This window comes from Piliocolobus tephrosceles, chromosome 3 (assembly GCF_002776525.5).
Source record: "Piliocolobus tephrosceles isolate RC106 chromosome 3, ASM277652v3, whole genome shotgun sequence".
Lineage (NCBI taxonomy): Eukaryota > Metazoa > Chordata > Mammalia > Primates > Cercopithecidae > Piliocolobus > Piliocolobus tephrosceles.
This window is the reverse complement of record NC_045436.1, coordinates 161,223,495-161,245,389: the sequence shown is the minus strand read 5'-3', so window position 1 is coordinate 161,245,389 and position 21,895 is coordinate 161,223,495. Positions and strand designations below refer to the sequence as shown.

General features: G+C 37.8%; 1 protein-coding gene across 1 annotated transcript in view; it reads right to left on the bottom strand.

Annotated features, from left to right (window-relative positions):
• The window catches only part of DHX15 (DEAH-box helicase 15), a 58,117-nt gene that overhangs the window by 29,963 nt on the left and 6,259 nt on the right, over nucleotides 1-21,895 (bottom strand). Inside the window, exons 2-3 of the mRNA XM_023223020.1 lie at nucleotides 19,822-20,257; nucleotides 14,245-14,438 (exon numbers count right to left, since the gene is read on the bottom strand). Of these exons, the coding sequence (XP_023078788.1) occupies nucleotides 14,245-14,438; nucleotides 19,822-20,257 (630 nt within the window). The remainder of the gene's footprint in view (nucleotides 1-14,244; nucleotides 14,439-19,821; nucleotides 20,258-21,895) is intronic.

Genomic DNA, 21,895 nt, shown 5'->3' with positions numbered 1-21,895 from the left:
AAGTGAGACTGAGGGGCAGCATCTACACTAAAGAAATGCTGATACCTAAATGGAAGATAAAAAACAAATGATGTCAGATTGATCAATGAACCAAACAGGGAAACCAGGCTTAGTTAGGGATGGACTCCAGTTATCACAAGAGAGGTGCCACGTAAGAATGAAGGCAATGAGATCAAGGGTCAAGGTTGTATAACTTTGTAGGGGTCAGCTATCTCCTGTCCATTCCACTCTGGTTACTGCTGTTACTATGAAAAAAATCTATTTTCCTTTTGGCACCTGGACAAAAACACAGTATGCCTTTAGATGCTTAAGTCACAGCTCATTCAGTTAGATTAAAAACTCATTATTTTATTTACAGATTTTAAAATGGTATTAAAAATCTGAAGCCATCATTTATGATTTCACCATTTTGGCTCTTTTTATGATTAGTCTAACCGAATCTTTCATGGACCAACTGGATATTTTTAGCTAATGCCATCTGTTGGAGCATTAAGTTCAGCAAACTGATAGTATACCACAAAAAGAAGTGAATTCTCTTTATTTCACCTAAACTTTATTCTAAATTTAATAAGCTTTTGGCAAACAAATCCATCTTAACTCATTTATATGCTTTATGCTTCTTGTCCTTGGTCATATTTTTAAAAATAACGTACCACATTCCTGGGAGGGACAAACAGCATTAACTATAAGGTTATTTTATGTAAGACCAGGAAAGAAAAAACTGCCAATTAAACTATGACTCAGTGCCTTAAAGACAGTAAAGCATAGTGTATGAATCAGCAACACTATAGCCAGTAGCTGCTTTGAAATTTCTTTGATCTGAGGACATTTGGTAATTTTTCCTGTCTTTCGATATATCACAGACATGAGATAGGCAATACTCTTGTACATGATCTTAGTAGCAGAACATTACAGCTTCCTCTATTTTGAGTTAACTCTCTTAGCTTCAATAGAGCTGTCTGTTGATTTGCAGGGCAAAACAAAATGGATTGGTTACTCTTCCAACATTTGCTCAAATACTAGCATATTCACACCCTATTGCTCCATTTCCCAGTCTCTTGATACTCAGTACTCATTTCAACATGGAATTATAGTGTAATATTTAATATTTTTGAAGGCATTTAAATTAGCAAATCCTCTCAGTATATACAGACCCAACAATTCACATTCTTTGAGGTGAAAATACATACAGCTAGATCAAGTTCAAGCATTCACAGGCAATAATTACCAAACTGCCACCAACTATAAGACCTCAGTAGATTGTAAGATACATTGTAACTTCAGACAATAAAAACTTGAGAACAAAGTCACAGAAATGACAAAATATGACTTTAAGTTGAAAACTTCTTAAAAGTGGTTTTAAAAGTCACCTTCTTTATTTTGATCCTTTTTCTCCTCACATTCCTCAAGCTCTAACCAATCACAACGATATGGAGCAGAGCTAACCAACAGACATTCCTTTTTATTTTTCTAAGGGAAGAAATGTTACAGATGGCAGACTAAAAATACTATAAGTTAGATTAATGGAAATATTTTATTGTGCTTTATTAACTATGCATATTGCAAGTACTAAGTTAAATGGCCAAAACTTCTGTCATCCACAGACAATTCTTAATGGTTCCTCACCACTGACCATCACCCAGTGATGCCATTCCATGAGGTGCTGCACTTAATTACTTCTTGCATCACCAGTTAATATGGGATATTGCTGTTTGTGCAATGAAGAACTTCAAGAAAAATGAAATTTTAAAATTTGGAAAGTCTCAAGAATACAGTCAAACTTACTTCTTTCCCAGTGAAGAAAACGAAAAAATCATAGTTAACTTTTACAGATTCCCAAAACCAGTTACTAAGACTTGGTATCACTGTACTGATTCTCAGTCCTAAGTCTCTACTACATTAACACACTCTCCACAAAGTCCCAGATAAAGGAATACACTGTATATACAAATGTAATAGCAAAAAAAGGTATTTGAAAGATATGCCCAGGTCCTAACCTCTGTTACTTACCAATGTGACATTATTCAGAAATACGGTCTTTGCAGAAGTAATTAAGTTATGAATTTCAGAAAAGATCACCCCGAATTTAGAGTGGGCCCTAAATCCAATGATCAGTATCCTTATAAAATGTAGAGAGGGAGATTTGAATACAAAGGGAAAGCCATGTGAAGATGAAGACAGAGACTGTGGTTATAAAGCTACAAGCCAAGGAATGCCAAAGACTGTTAGCCACCACCAAAAGCTAGGAGAGAATCATGAAAGACTGTTGCCCCTTAGAGCCTCCACTTGGAACTAGCCTGCCAACATGCTGTTTTTGAACTTCTGCCCTTCAGAATTGTGAGAGAATGAATGTTAATTTTAAGCCACTTAAAAAAAAAAATAGAAACAGTACCTGATGATTTGCTGTATTGTTAAATGCATGAAACCCTCTGCTTAACAACAAAAAACTAGCTTGACACAGAACTCAGGAAAGGCAGAACCAGGTACTGGAGATAAAAACTATAGTCCTTGGCCGTGCGCAGTAGCTCAAGCCTGTAATCCCAAGCACTTTGGGAGGCCGAGACGGGCAGATGACGAGGTCAGGAGATCGAGACCATCCTGGCTAACACGGTGAAGCCCCGTCTCTACTAAAAAATACAAAACACTAGCCGGGCAAAGTGACCAGGGCCTGTAGTTCCAGCTACTCAGGAGGCTGAGGCAGGAGAATGGCGTAAACCCGGGAGGCGGAGCTTGCAGTGAGCTGAGATCCGGCCACTGCACTCCAGCCTGGGTGACAGAACGAGACTCCGTCTCAAAAAAAAAAAAAAACTATAGTCCATTTTCCTTTATGTAAGAGTCAAGTTCTACTACCTTTCTTAGTAGTAATGAAATCTTTATCCAGGCTAAGGAGTGAGTCACAAGAGTAAAATTTTAAGTTTGAAGTTTCAATAACGAATTAATAAAAATGCCACAGGATAGTCAAACTCTACACTTTACTGGGTGCCTTACCATCTACAGTGTTTTCCGACTGTTTTAGGGCAGAGACTCCCTTAAAAAGTTACTAGCATCACCTGGGAACTAATAAGAACTACAAAACTTGAGTCTCACCTCAGATCTACTCAATCAGCAATTTTGAAGGTGGGGCATAGCAATCTGTGTTCTAACAAGTTTTCAAGTGACTCTGATGATTGCTAAAGTTTAAGAAACACTAGTCTAAATCGAACAAGAAGCAGATTACCTAAAGTAGATGCCTAAAGTAGCAAAACATCCTTGGAGTATGTAACAGTTCAGCTTTTCAATTGTGACTGCCTAATAAAATATACCAAAAACCCAATGTACTGTATAGTATCAACCCAGCTTACGTACTTTTTTGCAACAGATACATGCAGATGGTGTAGTATAACTACAAGCCAACTGCCAACTATGATCTCGGCAAGATGACAACACCTAACACATCACTAATTCTGATTTGAACAAACCATGGTAAAACACTACATCCTGCAAATATATTACTTATTTATATTTTTGTATTTACACATGTATGTGTATATATATGTGTGTGTGTGTATATATATATTTTATGAAACATTGCAAAAAATTATAAACTAAGCCTCAGAAAGGCAAAAAATCATTTTTCTAAAATGAAAACCAGAAATCCCTACCTCAAACCTTATGATCCCTCCCAGCAAAATTCCAGCTTGGTTGAATGTTTAAAACAAAAACAAAATAGTAAAATACATGGATTAAATTATTTAAAACAATACTGGGCAGGGTATGATGCAAAACCTGGACATAATAAAGATGGTTAATTCAATACGTGTACAAAATTCAAGTCTCTGTGTTTTATGAAGTGTTATAAAGCAAAGAAACAGATGACAAACTGGGCAAAAATTACAACTTATATCCCAAGTGCTAACTCCGTTATAAGCTCCTACAAATCAATAAGAAAAAGGCCAACCCACTACAGAAAGATGGGCAAAGCACGAGGAGACACCTAATTCTATCAATTTGATAATACTGCACATTTGGTCAAATTTAAATTCTCTGAAACTGAGATGCATTTTAAAATAGCACCTTAAAAACAGCTGTCAACTACATAGAAATCCTGAGAAGATGAAAAAAGCACCAGTCTCCGATTCCAAAAAGAAATACAAATGGCTAATATACAAAGATGTTCAATTTCACAGAAAATAAATGCAAATTAAAACCATAAAGAGATCCCATTTTTCACTTACAAGATTGACAAAGATAAAAAGTTTTATAATGCTGAGTTGGCAAGGGTAAAGAAACAGATGCTCATTTGCTCATTCCTTACTGGTAGGAGTACATAAAAATCTCTATGGAGGGCAATCTGCCAAAAGCTGATAAAATTCAAATATACTCTATGACCCAAACAATTTCCCTTGTAAGGAATTTATTTCACAGAAGTGTGTGTGTGAAAAAAATGTGTGTGCAAGTTTGTAAGAGGATACTGAGGACAGCAAATGTTTCTAATAGCAAAAACTGCAAATAAGAGTTTCCATCAATAGAACTTGTTAAATAAGGTACAATCATAAATGCTATGCAGCCATTAAAAATAAAGCAACTTGGCCAGGCGTGGTGGCTCAAGCCTGTAATCCCAGCACTTTGGGAGGCCGAGACGGGAGGATCACGAGGTCAGGAGATCGAGACCATCCTGACTAACCCGGTGAAACCCCGTCTCTACTAAAAATACAAAAAACTAGCCGGGTGAGGTGGCGGGCGCCTGTAGTCCCAGCTACTCGGGAGGCTGAGGCAGGAGAATGGTGTGAACCCAGGAGGCAGAGCTTGCAGTGAGCTGAGATCTGGCCACTGCACTCCAGCCTGGGCGACAGAGCGAGATTCCATCTCAAAAAAAATAAAATAAAGCAACTTAAAACCACAATGAGATACCATCTTATACCAGTCAGCATGGCTACTAAAAAGTCAAAAAATAACAAGGTTGTAGAGAAAAGGGAATGCTTATCCACTGCTGGTGGGACTGTATTAGTTCAGCCATTGTGAAAAGCAGTTTGGCAACTTCTCAAAGATTTAAAATAGAATTACCAGTTGACCTAGCAATTCTGTTACTGGGTATACAGAATATAAACCCTTCTACCATAATGACACAGGCATGTGTATATTCACTGCAGTACTATTCACAATAGCAAAGACAAAGAATCAACTTAAATGTTCATCAAAAGTAGAATTCGTTTTTAAAAGTAGCACATATACACAATGGAATACTATGCAGCCATAAAAACATGAGAGTATGTTCTTGTGGTAACATATATGAAGCTGAAGGCCATTATCCTAAGCAAACTAACAAAAGAACAGAAAACCAAATACCTCATGTTCTCAGTTCTAAGTGGGAGCTCAACTTTGAGTAAATACGGACACAAAGGGAACAACAAACACCAGGGCCTACCAGAGGGTGGAGGGTGGGAAGAGAAAGAGGATCGGAAAAACCACCTGTCAGGTAACTGCTTATTACCTGAGTGACAAAGTAATCTGTACACCAGCCTGTAATCTCAGCACTTTGGGAGGCCGAAGCAGGTGAATCACTTGAGGTCAAAGTTCAAGACCAGTCTGCCAACATGGGGAAATCCCATCTCTACCAAAAAATACAAAAATTAGCAAGGTGTGGTGGTGTGCACCTGTAACCCCAGCTACTCGGGAGGCTGAGGCAAGAGAATCGAATCGCTTGAACCCAGGAGGCACAGGTTGCAGCGAGCTGAGATTGTGTCAATGCACTCCAGCCTGGGACAGAGTGAGACACTGTCTCCAAGAAAAAAAAAAAAATCTGTACACCAAACTCCTACAACATGCAATTTACCTATACAGCAAATCTGCACACATACCCCTGAACATAAAAGTTAAAAAAGCATACATAAAGCAACTTGAAAAAGGCATCTATCCAAGTAATTAGATTTACTGTTTTCCATATTACCTAGGAAAGCTTTACAATACACTCAGAGAATTACATGGAGCGATGAGGAACGATGATGAAGGAAATAAAACACACAGAGGTTAAGAATACATACTTGCTGCAAGACAAAACTGGGTTTAAGTCCCTGTTTTCCTATTATTGTCTGATCTTGGACAATTTCTTCTGTAATGTTCCCTTTGTAAAAATGTGGGCCGGGCGCGGTGGCTCAAGCCTGTAATCCCAGCACTTTGGGAGGCCGAGACTGGCGGATCACGAGGTCAGGAGATCGAGACCATCCTGGCTAACACGGTGAAACCCCGTCTCTACTAAAAATACAAAAACTAGCTGGGCGAGGTGGCGGGCGCCTGTAGTCTCAGCTACTCGGGAGGCTGAGGCAGGAGAATGGCGTAAACCCGGGAGGCGGAGCTTGCAGTGAGCTGAGATCCGGCCACTGCACTCCAGTCCGGGCGACAGAGCAAGACTCCGCCTCAAAAAAAAAAAAAAAAAAAAAAAAAAGTGAACAGGGTAAAACTTGTTTAAAATAAACAAAACAATGTACATATATAAAGTCCTCAGGACACTAACTGCCTGGCACTTGGGAAATATTCAATAAACAGAGTTATATACCACACTTGTATAAACTAGCCTCCACGTAATTCATAAATCCTTGGGATAACCATATACTTTATGAAACATAATGAATATATACATAATCCTGTCTCCATCAGTTGAGTCAAGGGAATTACAGCTGACATGAAATGATAAACCCCAAGCAAAGAAAAGAGAGTCATATAGATGAACGCAAAGTCGTATGTTTCAGAAGTTTAGAACAAGATGAACCTCACACACACAAAACTATCAAATCTGTGAGACAACTCTGAAAGACTTAAAAGCCTAAAAATCAAGCCTTCCAAAAGACTGAATTATCTTAAATTCCAGAAAAACTTGTGTATTTTCTAAATGTTTGACTTTAAATTCCAGCTTTAGAATTAAATGGAATTCCAAATGACCCATACTCAACAAAATGGTGTTGGTTAATGTTAACAATAAATGAATCTATAGGTCTTCTGTTTAAATGTCCAGGTATAATTTTTCTATTTACAACTGATTTTTTAGATTAACCCACTGAAATCTAGTCAACCCAAATGAGTGCCTCTATTTAAAAAAAAGCTTATCAGCATTAATATGCCTAAATAGGTTTATGTGTAGTAATTTCTTTATATATAAATATATATATATATATATATATATATAGGTATATATTTTAAAGAGACAAGGCCTTGCTATGTTGCCCAGGCTGGAAAGCAGTGGCTACTCACAGATACAACCCCACTACTGATCAGCTGTGACCTGCTCATTTTCCAACCTGGGCTGGTTCACACTTCCTGGGGCAACCTGTTAGTCCCCCACGCTCAAAGGAGCTACCATATGGATGCCAAACTAGCACGCTACATCCCAGAACTCTTGGACTCATGTAATCCTCCTGTCTCAGCCTCCCAGAGTATTGGGATTACAGGCATGAGCCTGTACTTTGCATGAGCACCTGGACTTGTTTACAACCTTAATGTCTATGCAGCCAAAAGAAGATTAAACTACTTTTTTGGGTAAAAACAGGTCACTCAAATGGTAGAGTAAGTTGTTGATTCCATCTGTTAAATGCATTAAATGATCACCTAGAATATACATGTTCTTATTTTAATGATTTAGAACATAATTTTTTACTATTTTCCATGTTCAACATGTAGGACATCCCAGGAACTACAAGTTTTTGGTAGTTCAGAGTTTCAAAAGTAGACCATAAATCCTTTTGATGTCATATTTGTGAAGCTGGACTTTTGAGAGTTGCTGTTTTAAAAAGTATGAGGCAAACATCAGTATAGAACAGGAAATAAAAGAGGTAGTGTTCAATCTGGTATCAAGGTTTGAGAAACTGTGAGTGATCAAATAGCATTAACACACTTAGTAAATAATAGTGGTTATTTAAGAATGAAATAACTTTTCTTTCAATGTATGTATATTATTTTTTAAAAGAAATATAAATAGTTAGGTTATTAGGACCCAACTACTTTGTAAATGGAACTCTGAAATAGTTCTTCAGGCCTGGGATACTATGACAAAATTATTGAGACATTAAGCGTGCTGTCAATTAAGACAGTGTGGGAACTTCAACCTTACTGGAAACCAGCTCATCTACCTAGAGTATCAGGAAATGATTGATACTATTTGCTACTGGCTAGTCCATCTGCCTATCAAAGTCTCTCCATCCTTCTCAACTCAGATGAAACACCTCCTCCTCTGTGAAATCTCTATACATTCAAATTACCTTCTTATTGGTTTGACAGCTTAGCTTACCCTTCCCAACCAAGTCAGTGAAGAGCCAGTGATATTAACAGAGTCCTTACATAATGTTTCTTTTATTGGTGAAGGAATAAACAAAGATAGGCTCTAGTTCAATCTGTTATGTTCTTAGCAACCATATTACACAATATGAGCAACACTAACTTACTGTAATCCCAACAGCACTACATATAGCAAAATACTGGTTACAATGACAAACTACTAGATGTAAATGTTCACAAGGAAAGGGAATATATTTTGAATAACTTAGAATCTACAGTGTTTCAATGTTCAATACATCAAACAGGGCAAAAAGGAAACATCAAACCCTGGATTCTTAAAAAAGAGCTGAAATGTTTGAGACCACAATCAAAACATACAGCTTTGTTAGTGTAAACAGCTAAAATACATTTAGTATGTGTTTCAGAGCTAGATACCTAATCAAGAAAAAATGCCTAAGTTAACAATGGAAAATAAAGACAACTAAATAAAGATACACTGCCTATTCCTCAAATTTTCACAAAAGGGAATATTCTTTCATCCTCAACAGAACTCACAGAAAGCTAGAATGAATGTGTAGGTTCCACTTAGTATTTTGTAAGATATTGGCACTGTATAAACAAAGAGAACCTTCTCTATCTAATCCTAAGTACAAAGGTCAAATTTAACAAAATATGTAGAGCCTCTGTAAACCAAGTTAGCTTTCTAGGAATCAGCAAAAGCCAAGAGAATTCTACTTCTAGGGTGACCACAGTAACTTTTTAGTCCTCTTGTAGAAACTGCCTAACTGTTAAATAACCACATTTATCCTTTATTCCCACCTCTTTTTAAGAGTCCAATAAAATTACCCTTACCTAACTTACGTGCTACACATGAATTAGAACCAAGACTGCCACATAACAGATGTTCAATAAATTAGTTTATAATTGTTTGTATAATTAACGGTCCTTAAAGTGCCACATCTGTTTCACCTTTACCTCCAGCCCTAAGAGCATACTTGAATTGATTCATTCCAGTAACATGTCAAGGTTTAAGTTTACATCCCCAATTGTAATTCAATTATTGTGCTAAAAGGAACTTTATTAAATTGGTTTTCTAAGTCCCTCTCTAACTGGGTCAACTGGTTAAAAAGATCCAATAATTTCTCCAACTGGAAATCTACCATCATCACCAACAGCAGCAAGAATCAGCAATGCTGACTGACGCACCCCTAAACAGAGTGTCATAAATGACGAAGAGTTGTACGCGGACTACTATATCTGATCTCAGAACAACTGTATCAGGTAGTTGGTACCAGTTCCATCTTCTGAAAAAGAAGTAAGCACATGAGGGCTACTTAACATATAGTTAATGTCACAGCTAATAAGTGGGCAGAGCTAGGACAACTCAGACACTGACCCTAGAGGCTATGCTCTAGGATCTATTTCCTTTTGGTTCTCTTCACAAGCCACCTTTTTTTTTTTTTTTCTTAGAGAGAGATGGAGTCTTGCTCTGTCACTCAGGCTAGAGTGCAGTGACACAATCCTAGCTCACCTCAGTCTCAAACTCTTGGGTCCAAGTGATCCACTCAACCTTATCCAAGTAGCTGGGACTACAGGTACATACCACCACACCCGACTAATTTATTTATATGTAAATCTTTTTGTAGAGCCAGGGTCTCACTATGTTACCCATCCTGGACTCAAGTGATCCTCCTGCCTCAGACTCCCAAAGTGATGGGACTACAGGTGTGAGTCACTGCTCCTGGCCTCAAGCTTCGTATTTTTAAACGAAGCTGTCTTGTTGGAAACCCACTCTGGAATCTGCATAAGTAGTCTTTATACAGTTAGTGCTTCAGTCAGCTGTTTCCAGAGGCACCAAAGAATCTGCTATGGCAATGCCCTGTAATTCCCTATCCCATAACCCCTGTTCTGCCTAACCATTACTTTAAATTCAACCCTTGACTTAAATTCCAACTTCTTGGCTGGGAGCAGTGGCTCACGCCTGTAATCCCAGCACTTTGGGAGACTGAGGTGGGTGGATCACTTGAGGTCAGGAGTTTGAGACCAGCCTGACCAACATGGTGAAACCCCATCTCTATTAAAAATAAAAAAAGTAGCCAGGCATGGTGGCACGCGCCTGTAATTCCAGCTACTCGGAAGGGTGAGGCACGAGAATTGCTTGAATCCGGCAGGCGGAGGTTGCAGTGAGCCGAGATGGCACCACTGCACTCTAGCCTGGGTGACAGATGAGATGAGACTCTGTCTCAAAAATAAAGAAATAAATCCAATGTCTTCCCACCTAAACTTATTCTCAAATCATTCTTTCATATAAACACCCATATTCTGCTTCAGAAGGTTAATTACATTGTCAAACTTTTTATTACATTTTTATTTGCTTTAACAAGGACAGGGACTAGATTCACTTTTCATTATTATACCTAGAACTGCCCAACACATAGAAGGTACTTAATTATTAGCTGACTGACGAATCATTACATGTATAAATTATTAGATTCCTTCAACATAAAAATCTCTAATTTTATAGCGTAGGAAAAAATAAAAGGAAGCGTATCACCTAAAATAACAGTAAAATTACCTACCAAATTAACTTCAACCATTATGTTTTCCTACACATACAAGATTATTAAATTGTTTTCTTCTCTAAAAAATTACCAGCTCCTTCAAAAAACAGAAGGTGATTTCCTGAATTAAAATATGTTACAACCAGGCTGCATGTGGTTGGGTGCCTGTAATCCCTGCACCTGGGGAGGCCGAGGCGGGCAATCACAAGGTCACGAGTTTGAGACCAGCCTGGCCAATATGGTGAAATCCCATCTCTACTAAAAATACAAATATTAGTTGGGCGTGGTGGTGGGTGCCTGTAATCTCAGCTACTTGGGAGGCTGAGGCAGGAGAATTGCTTGAACCTGGGAGGCGGAGGTTGCAGTGAGCTGAGATCATGCCACTGCACTCCAGTCTGGGCGACAGAGCAAGACGCCCTCTCAAAAAAAAAAAAAAAAAAGTTACAACTACAGAAAAATGCTTCTTAAAATCCACTGCAAAAGGGCTACACCAGAAGCCAACAACCTCTCCTTCCTTATGTCAAAATGAATCAGGTTCTTTTACACTGACTAGTCACAGATACGGCAATATATTGTTCCCTGATAGGTCAGCTATTTAGGTATTTCATTGGGTTTTTTCTTCATAATTTCCACTCCAAGACAACAGGAAAGTATTCTGCAAAAAGAATGTTTCAGAAGAAAAGGATGGGGACAAGCAAACACATAAAAATGGAAATATAAAAACCATTTAGGAGTGGCAGTTTTGTAAACTTACTTGTCCACTGAGGCGGGGTAGCCACTTAAGGCTAGACTAACAGAGTATGCACTAAGTTATACTAGATCCAATCTTCTGAAAAGAGCACAGTATCAGATCTACACCCTAAAATTGATGAACAGGTATCCCAAACACTAAAGAAACTATCTTATGGACCCTTAATCTATATGGGGACAATTTAAAGATGTATTATTTAGCTAAAATGCTCTCAAACTATGGTTAAATTCTGTGCTCCTCAAGCAGAATCTGCCTAAGTTAGCCTCTTTACCATCCTAGAGTGAAAAAGTTCGCCCTGGCTACACAATGGATATATAAGCATTTTATATCTATACATGAAAAGAACTACATTTAATGAAACATTCCCATTAGTTAAGTTCTTCCTATTAAACAGCAAAGAGTTACATTTGAAATTTTTAAATTTTAAGCTTACTGTAATAATACACTCCTTTACTTACATTACTTAAAGGCAACACCAGGTGAGCTCCTAAAAGAAACCCCAATAAGCTTACCCTGTCTTAAGAAAGCTTTTAAAAGTAGTTATAACCTCTAGAAACTGCTCCATAAAAAAAAATTACTATGCCAAAAATACTTTGTTCGAACTATAAAATCTGTTACTTGTCATTCCCTATGAAGTGAACCAAAATCTTTCAGAAGTACTCATCTTTTGAAAGCCTATCCTCCATCCACTTCCTACTACACATACACACAGCACCAATATTGCATAACTTTCTTGCATTTCAATTTCCAAATTCTGTTCTCAACTGTGGCTTACCAAGAAGAATTCAATGCAATGTGAATCAAGTCAGAATAATGATATTCCTCCTAAAGATGAGTAAAATCTCCCCCTTATTATCCTTAAGTCCTTGACATTATCTGCGTTTTAAAGTAATATAACATAATAAGCTATGATTTTGCTTATGTAATTATTGTTAATTATACTATAATTACCAGTGATCAATAACATGGTATCACCAAACTACAAGAATTTATTCAGTGAAGATTAAGGTTTAAGTAAAAAATATGCCCCATAAAGTCATAAGGATAAGCTTATTTAAGTATTTTAAAGTTCAACTGCTATTAAATATCACACTGAATAAAAAGTTCTAATAAAATTAGATAAACCAAAGAATTAGAAAAAACTGACACAACTATTGAATGAAGACTGGATATTCTGATCAAATAAATTGTTTTAAGTTATGACAGCTCTGTTTTAAGAAACTATCTCAGAGATACACACTGAAATATTTATATATATAATTATTTGGTATCTAGGATTGCTTCAAAATAACATGGGACAGGCAAAGGGTTTGGGGATATGAATTAAATAAGATTGAAATAGTTAAAAATCGGTGATAAACACATGCAGTTTATTATTCCATTCAATTTCTGCGGCCGGGTGTGGTAGCTCACGCCTGGAATACCAGCACTGTGGGAGGCTGAGGCGGTCGGATCACGAGGTCAAGAGTTCGAGACCAGCCTGGCCAACATAGTGAAACCCCATCTCTAATAAAAATACAAAAAGTTAGCCAGGCGTGGTGGCACATGCCTACGTCCCAGCTACCCAAGAGGCTGAGGCAGGAGAATTGCTGGCGCCACTGCACTCCAGCCTGGGCAACAGACTGAGACTCCATCTCAAAAAAAAAAAAAAAAGGGAGACTCTTGTTTCATTTATTCCATTAACACTATGTATCTCTCTGACAACAAAGACTCATATCACTGCCTACACAATGCTCCAAAATGGTTTTTTAAAAACCTCAGGGAGAAGATTACATAGATATGATTTTTTATTTTTATTTTTTTAAAGAAATGTGGTCTTGCTATGTTGCTCAGGTTCAAATGCAGTAGCTATCACGGCATGATCAGAGTGCACTGTAGCCTTGAACTCTTGGCCTCAAGCAATCCTCCTGCTTCAGCCTACCAAGTGGCTAGGAATAAACAGGCATATGCCACTGAGGCATGGGGCACATGCCCCACTCAAACAAGTCACGTTTAAAAGGACTTAAATGTCACATAAATACAGAATAAGCAGAAGCAACCAGAGGGAAGTAAGACTTGAGAAAGAATCATTATCAGGTAGCATATATCTCAACCTATGCAGAATGCAAGTGTAAGACAATAAAAAGTTGGTAGAGTTAAAACATTAGAAAGCTCAATATGGTAGTCAATCACCTGCACCACAGCAACAGAGGAATGAGGTCCTAGAGGCAGCTCTAAGAGTGTGTTACGGAACAAGACTCCTCTTTTTAGCTTATAACAGATACACGGTAATAAGTGCATAATTAACATTAACAGTCCCCTCTCCTCTAAATAAATCATATCCCATCCTACACATTCTTCTAAAAGTAGTTATCTTTTACTAAGACATGCCACTTTCCTTTTCTTTCACAATTAAGTCATACGCCATTGTGTCTACTAAAACCACACATTTTACAGTATCAGTAACATTTCACCTAAAATGCAGAACCAAGTAACTAAAATCTGACCTTTGAACTTCAATTTCTACCAAATAGCTATATATTACCAATAATCTATAATTAAAATAAGGTCATGTGGTAAGTCTAAGAAGGCCTACTTTGGACAATTCTAAATTTGGATGACATAAGCCTGCACTAGCAAAGTCTTCTATCTAATGGCAGAAAATGGCAAGCAGAGAAAGAAAAGCATCTTTAAAGATATAGTACTTACTTAAGAATGGTTTTCGCACTACTGCAGTCTTCAAATCGAATGGAGTAACCAACTTCCTGGCCCAACATTACATCCATTTCATCAGCAACTCTCTGAGCCACACTCATTGCAGCCACTCTCCTGGGTTGGGTACAGGCAACTCCTCTCTTGGGTCCTGGTAATGATCGCATGTACTCCACACACCACTGCGGAATCTATCAAATAATTTCACATTTAAATTAATTCTATTCTGCCTGCATATCAAGCATATGTAACATAAAACACTTTATCTCATTCCAATGATTTAAAAACAAATTCAATTAGGCAAATGACAAAAAGATTTGTGACTCAAAACTTGTAACAACACAAGCTCTCTAAACCAAGGAACAGTCATGTATAATACTGATATGACACATACCCCTGAGCTGGGTATACAGAGTCAGAGATGTACTCGACAGGGTGAACTATCCCATCATGAAGTATTTCCCTATGCAATTTTAAAAACTCCAACTTACTACAAATTCTACTTTATAACGTTTCTAAGAAAGTGTAACTTTTAAATTCTTATATAATTTGAGTTGCAAAATCAAGTAGAAATCATATCCCCTTGTAACTCTGAAGCTGTACTTGTATTTAATTCAATACAAATTTGGTTGATAAGCCAGCAGAACCTAACTCTTAGCACCCCACTCTTTGGTAATCCTATCCTTTTCCCCTCAGGAGCAGTATGCACAATGGCAGCACCTTAGGTACCATCTTAAAGTCAATTTTAAGAACTGCCAGTCTCAAATTTAACAGGACCTAGAGCAGTACCACTTTGTTAAGGGTGGCCAAAGGGGCGGGGGACCTCCAAGCACAAGTTAAGTTGGTGCCTTGATAGTAGTACATTTTCCCCCCAGTTCCATTATCAACATAGCTAATGGATTCCCCAGTTTTACAGTTTTCCAGGCACTTAACTGGAAAAGAACCATGGGGAAAATGTAAGTGCTCACATTAAATGGAAATCCACTGCTGGAAGAGCATAATTGGTTTACATCAAAGCTTCCAGAAGCCTATCAGACTCTAACGCTACAGGAAACATGGATTTTTCTGCACAATATCAGTACAGTAAAACTGATGAAGAATATTGGTAGCTGCACTATTATTACATTTTAGTTAGGTTGCTTCTGCAATTTGGGGGTAACTTGTCACTGACAAGTATCTGAAAAGGAGGGTTAATTACGCTGATTCTCTAAAAACATCATATATATCTTTAAAACACTTTAAATGAACAAAAATAACTAAAGGAGTGGTATCTGTCGGGTTCTGTAAATCCACAGACCTATACATATCCTCAATTCGGCAACCCTTTCACAAGGGCAAAATGTACTTTCAAAGATCTAGAAAGTGAAATTCAAAAACCACTCACTGGTGAACTAAAGATATTTAAAATTAATTCAAAATTCTCAAGGTAAGAACGTTCAGATCTTTTGTTTGTTTGTTTGTTTTTTGAGATGCAGTCTTAGTCTGTTGCCCAGGCTGGAGTGCAGTGGCACAATCTCGGCTAACTGCAACCACTGCCTCCCAGGTTCAAGTGATTCTCCTGTCTCAGCCTCCCAAGTAACTGCGACTACAGGTTCATGCCACCACGTCTGGCTAATTTTTTGTATTTTTAGTAAAGACGGGGTTTCACCATATTGGGCAGGCTGGTCTCGAACTCCTGACCTCAGATGATGCACCTGCCTCGGCCTTCCAAAGTGCTGGGATTATAGGCATGAGCCACCATGCCTGGCCAAGAATTTTCAGATTTTTAAATTCACTCCGCTAAAATCGACAGCTTACCTCCACTTGAAAAACAAGACCAACAAGTTAACCAGCAGTTCTCAGGACCCCTGTACACTCACTCTGAAAATGACCAAGGATGCCAAACTACTAATAAATTCACTGTGTTAAGAAATTAAAACTGAAAAATTGCTAAAATATTTATTAATTGCTAACAATAAAACCTCATTCTGTTTTAATACAAAATAACACTTTCTATAAAAATGATTACTTTTCAAACAAAAAACTTAGCTAGAAGAGTGCATTTCCTTATATTTTTACAAATTCTAGGACCCCTGAAATCGTTTCAATGACTTTTAAGAACTCCCAGGCAATAGCTGGAGAACCAGTCAGTAATGCATCTGTTCACATTTCTAAGGAAAATAGCATTAAGAAGAGAAGGAGGTCCTGAAATATGTAGGCTACTGGTGTATTCAAGCCAGGGATCAGTTCTATTTTTTTTAAGACGGAGTCTCACTCTGTTGCCCAGGCTGGAATGCAGGGGCGCAATCTGGGCTTACTGCAACCTCTATCTCCAGGGTTCAAGTGATTCTCCTGCCTCAGCCTCCCAAATAGCTGGGATTACAGGCATGCGCCACTATGCCCAGCTAATTTTTGTATTTTTAGTAGAGACAGGGTCTCACCATATTGGCCAGGCTGGTCTCAAACCCCTGACCTCAGGTGATCCGCCCGCCTCAACCTTCCAAAGTGCCAGGATTACAGGCATGGGCCACTGCACCCAGCCAGGACTAAGTTATTTTAAAGCCATTCCTCCTTTTCAGCTTCTTCTCTTCCTCCATTTGAGGTCATCTTACAAATTGATCCTCAGTGTTCTAGTCTTCTTGTTTTACACAATATCCTGTGAAGTTTTATATGTTCTAACTTCTAATATTACCTATAATTCATCAATGCCAATCCTAACTCTAGCTTCCATCTTAGAGCTAACGGTCATTTCCACCTAGTTAGTATCTCAAATTCACACATTCAAAAGCAAAACCATTTCTCACCTTCCTCCAAAATACTTGTTAATTCCTAATATCCTGACTCCAATCCATTCTTTATTTTCTATTCCCATGGCCCTTCACAGAATAAAAACTTTTGTTATGACCTCTTACATGGTCTATCATCAATAAGTTCACTAGATAGGACATTTTTTTAAAAAAAATCCTCATCATTCCTCTTCAGTTCAAGAGCTCTGATGGCTTCTAATCTATGTAAGCTATATTAAGGCTCAACTTACAGCTGCAGTCTCACCTGCCCCACCTCCACCTTCCCAAACCCTCTGTATTCTGGCCAGAGCATATCTGCATTCCCTTAGCTCAACATGTGTCCTTGCTCACACTGTCCCTTTGGCTGACCTAGCTTCAATTCCTTACTCATGTGCAGTTATATGTCTACTAAGCAGCAATGTGAAACATCTTTACTGTAGGTCTGTCAAAAGTAAAAGTCATGGTCCGGTGCAGTGGCTCAGGCCTGTAATCCCAGCACATGGGAGGCCGAGACAGGCCAATCACCTGAGGTCAGGATTTAGAGAACAGCCTGGCCAACAAGGTGAAACCCCGTTTCTATTAAAAAAACAAAAACAATTAGCCAGGCATGGTAGCACACACTTGTAGTCCCAGCTACTCAGGAGGCTGAGGCAGCAGAATCACTTGAACCCAGGAGGAAGAGGTTGCAGGAAGCCAAGATTACATCACTGCACTTCAGCTTGGGTTAACAAGAGCGACACTTTGTCTCAAAATAATAATAAAAAAAAAGTTAAAGTCCTTACTTTAGATTTTGTTTAGAGAATGTTTCTGACAAGAACAAATCACCAAAAAAAGACTGGCTTTAATGGTTTGAGTCAAAGTTTAATAAGAGTATGTTAAGAAACATTTGAATGAAATTCACTTTTTAAACTGTTTGGTTTCCCTTCAAATCTCCCTGATGTGCTGCAATCCTAAGTATTCAAGTATCTTTACCCCTCTAAAAGTCAAATATTAATCCAAATAATCACAAACCTCATCTTGAGTTGACCTGACCTCCTTCTACACTAACCAGTAATAAACTCATCTCTGAAATGAGGCTACCTATATCAGACCACAGAATAGCAGTATGAAATATAACTTTAGATATAAAGACAAAGGTACAAAGTTTTAAACGTTGAGCCCACCAAAATCCACAACCCAACCCAGGACAATCCGCTAAACCTAAGTTTCTCATAAACCTAAACCTCATTTTGCTCATCTGTAAAGCGGTGATGAATATCTTCCCTGCAGGATTATAGAAAAATGTAAATAAGCTAATACATGTAAAGTATACAGTGTCTGGCTTTACCCAAATGTCAATTAAATATTAAGTTCAGAGTTGCAGTCTTTCATGTATTCTGAAAATTCTTTAAATTTCCGTAAGGTGATTTTTGAATACCCTAACATCAATTCTAAGTTTTCCTTCATTAAAAAAGAAAAATTGGGAAGGCTAAGGCAGGAGGATTGCTTGAGCTCAGGAGTTCAAAACCTCAACTCTACAAAAATTTTATTTAAAACTTAGCCAGGCACTGGTGGCACATGCCTGTGATCCCAGCTACTTGGAAGGCTGAGGCAGGAGGATCCCTTCAGCCCAGGAGGTTGAGGCTGCGTTCACATCACTGCACTCCAGCATGGGTGAAAGAGACTCTGTCTCAACAACAACAATTAAAAAGAAAAGAAAAAGGTACTAAGGCTCAGTCTGTAATAAAAGCTTCCTATTTTTGTTGCTACAGTCCCTTCAAAATGTCTATGCACATGTAACTTTAGAAAAAGATAAATTGTGTATGCAGTATGTTCAATCTCTGCATGGTAAGACAGGTAATTATTAAATTTGCTTCAATACTTTTCTGAATTTTTCAAATTTTCTACAATGATCAGGGACTACTACTTTTGAAACCAAAAGAAATTTTTAATTGATGGTTCAGGCTTAAGTGTATAAAAACTTACTTCTCACCCACAGCAAGAAAATGCAAATTAAAAAGTACACTAGAATGCAATTTTTCACCTATTGGATTTGTAAAAATTCAAGTTCAATAATACGTTTTAATAGTTTCCCACATATGTTCTCATACATGCTCATGGAAAGGTAGATTAATACACTCCCTCTGGAAGGCTATCCAGCTTTCTGTATCACAATTACAAATGATCTTCTGATCCAGCAATTTCTGATTCCTACAGAAACACTTGCCCACGCAAAACAACCATGGGAAACAGCCTAAAAGTCTATCAACAGGGGTCTAGTTAATAATAGCCCATCCGTGTTTAAAAAATATCCTAGATATATTACAAATAAGACATTAGTAACAGTGTTTAGTTCTATGGGAGGGACGACTAGATGGACAAAAGTCATGAGTATAGACTTTACATTCTTTTAGCACTTCATTTTTTCGAAAAATAGATATTTGCATGGCTCAAGATACTATATTAAACACAAATGACAAAAATCTACCCCAGTGGTTGATTTCTCCACCCAAGCACCAGAAAATAAACTGTGTGTCCCTAAATCTGTACCGTCCTAGAGTCAAAATGGGTGGGAAAGCATCACTCTGCCATACTTAAGCTAACAAAATTTGAAAAGCGAGCACCACTATTTTCCCCTAGACTCAGGGGAGAGAGGTACTCTCTATAGGATTTCCACTCTGAAATTCAGAGTGCCAATGAAACATCAAAGCAGCTATTCTTCAAGATGTTCCATAGGACAGACAAGGGAAATGACCACCAGAATCAAATATGCTACGTTTGCTAAACTTAAACATAAATGAAATATGTACCATGGTATACAGTAACTCACCTGTGTTGTTTTACCAGACCCGGTTTCACCAACCAGTACAAAGGACTGATGTCTAACCAGAATATCTGTAAACCTATCCTTGTATTCCCAAACAGGGAGCTGAAGCCGTTTCTTTAGAATATCATAGTATCGAGGAGTATGGGGTAAGTTGGTGAATGGATTAATGCACTGTGGAAGTGACGTGTGACCTGCATGTCCGGCGTGCGCTGAATGAGCAGAATGTGTCGAATGCGTTGAATGCGCTGAGTGGGTTGAGTGAGCTGAATGGGAAGCTTTTAAAGGTGGTAATCCAGCACTGATAAGCATAGCATTCGTTGAAGCTCGCAACTCCTTCTCCTTTTCTTTCTCCCTCTCCCGCTCTCTATCTCCTCTATCACGTTCTCGGTCTCGATCTTTAGACCGATCTTCACGATCCCGGTCTCGATCTCGATCCTTCCTAAAAACAAAAATTTAGAATTCAGATTCTGAATTTTAAGCAGAATGTTCATGTTAGTGTTATAATCACAAAGAGAGTAAATGTCCAAAATTCAAATGAGTAAAAAAGCCAACGGATTATGTAACTATCAGAAATAATAAAAAATACCCTACAATCAAGGGCTTCTCATTCTCCACCACAAACATCTTTCCCTTCCTTGCTGATGCCTCACCTTCCTTAACTTTTAACATAAGGTTACAAGAACTCAGTCTGCTGCAAGTAAAACCCCTCCTACTTAGACAACAGAAATCAGATATTGAGAGTAGGATGAAGAAAAGATAGGTCCAAATTGAGCAAAAGAAGATGGCATCTCAATCTTTCTCAAATTCTCCTCCAATTTGTGAAGAGGTATTTTTTGCACTACAAGTATATTCAGAAGTTAGCACAAACACTGCTACTGGACATAAAGACAACTCCACCTCACATTATTACAGTCAACAGTGGTGGGTTTTGCTCAATACTTTTATAATCCACATTTAATAAATTATTTTAATATTTCTTTCTTTGCCATAGGACAATGTTTGGTTGTAATGCAACGTTATACATATCAATATCTCAACTAATACAAATATGAATTACAGGACTGCAGAATTTGTTTTCTTAGTTATACTTTCCAGCACTTTCCCAATTTTGTTAGGTAAATGTATACTGCTTTATAAGAAAAACTGAAATTAAAACACTTTTATTCCTTCTTCCTTGTTTACGCTTGCATTTTAACCTTAACAGCAACAGTAAGAAACTGAAAGCATTCTATAAATCTAGGTACCTTGGTCTACCATAAAATGAAGCATAGTCAAATTAAAAATAAGCTTCAATAAATAATATCAAGTTGTTTAACATGTTAAAATTACACAGGTAGCCACTCTATTAAACTTGGGTCAATTTTAAGTAGTCAATTCTGGTATCTATTTCCAGTTATTAGAGATTGACCTTAATAAGTCATTTTAAAAGTATCTATGCTAAGAACTTCACAAGCAGAAGGGCTACATGTTGTTCATATGCATTGTGGCTGAAAGCAGCCTCTGGGACACTGGTGGTGGAAACAAAATAAAATAATCTATGCTTGTTCATTCTACTAATCCAGTTTACTACAGACCAACTACTCCAGCAGAGAAACTTGCCTCAAGATGTTTAAACCCAGACTTAAAATAATGAGGAATGATGGAGCTATGACACAAGCCCCTAAACATGTCATTCTTCTTTACCCACAACACACAAAAGTGCAAATTCCCTGTGCTGCAAGTACAGCTGTGTGCCATATACAAATTTACTCAAAGAGAGGAAAAGCCAGATATATGCATATATAAATATGAAAAGTGATTTTCCCCTCTTCCATCCCAATGTTCACCTACAAAACTCAGACAGCACATAAGCCAGAACTGTATGAAGCCTCTCATCTCACCTGGCATAAACAGAAAGAAAATCAATGGGAAAGAAAAGTCAATGGATAACTTTAAAAACATAAAATGAAGTCTCACAATTCAATACTTGAGAGTTTGGGCCTACCTTCTGAAATATGCCATCAACCATCTTTGCTTCTCCTGTTTCTGGTCTAAGGTGACTGTTACTTAAATAAGTGTTTACATTGCTCCAAAATGC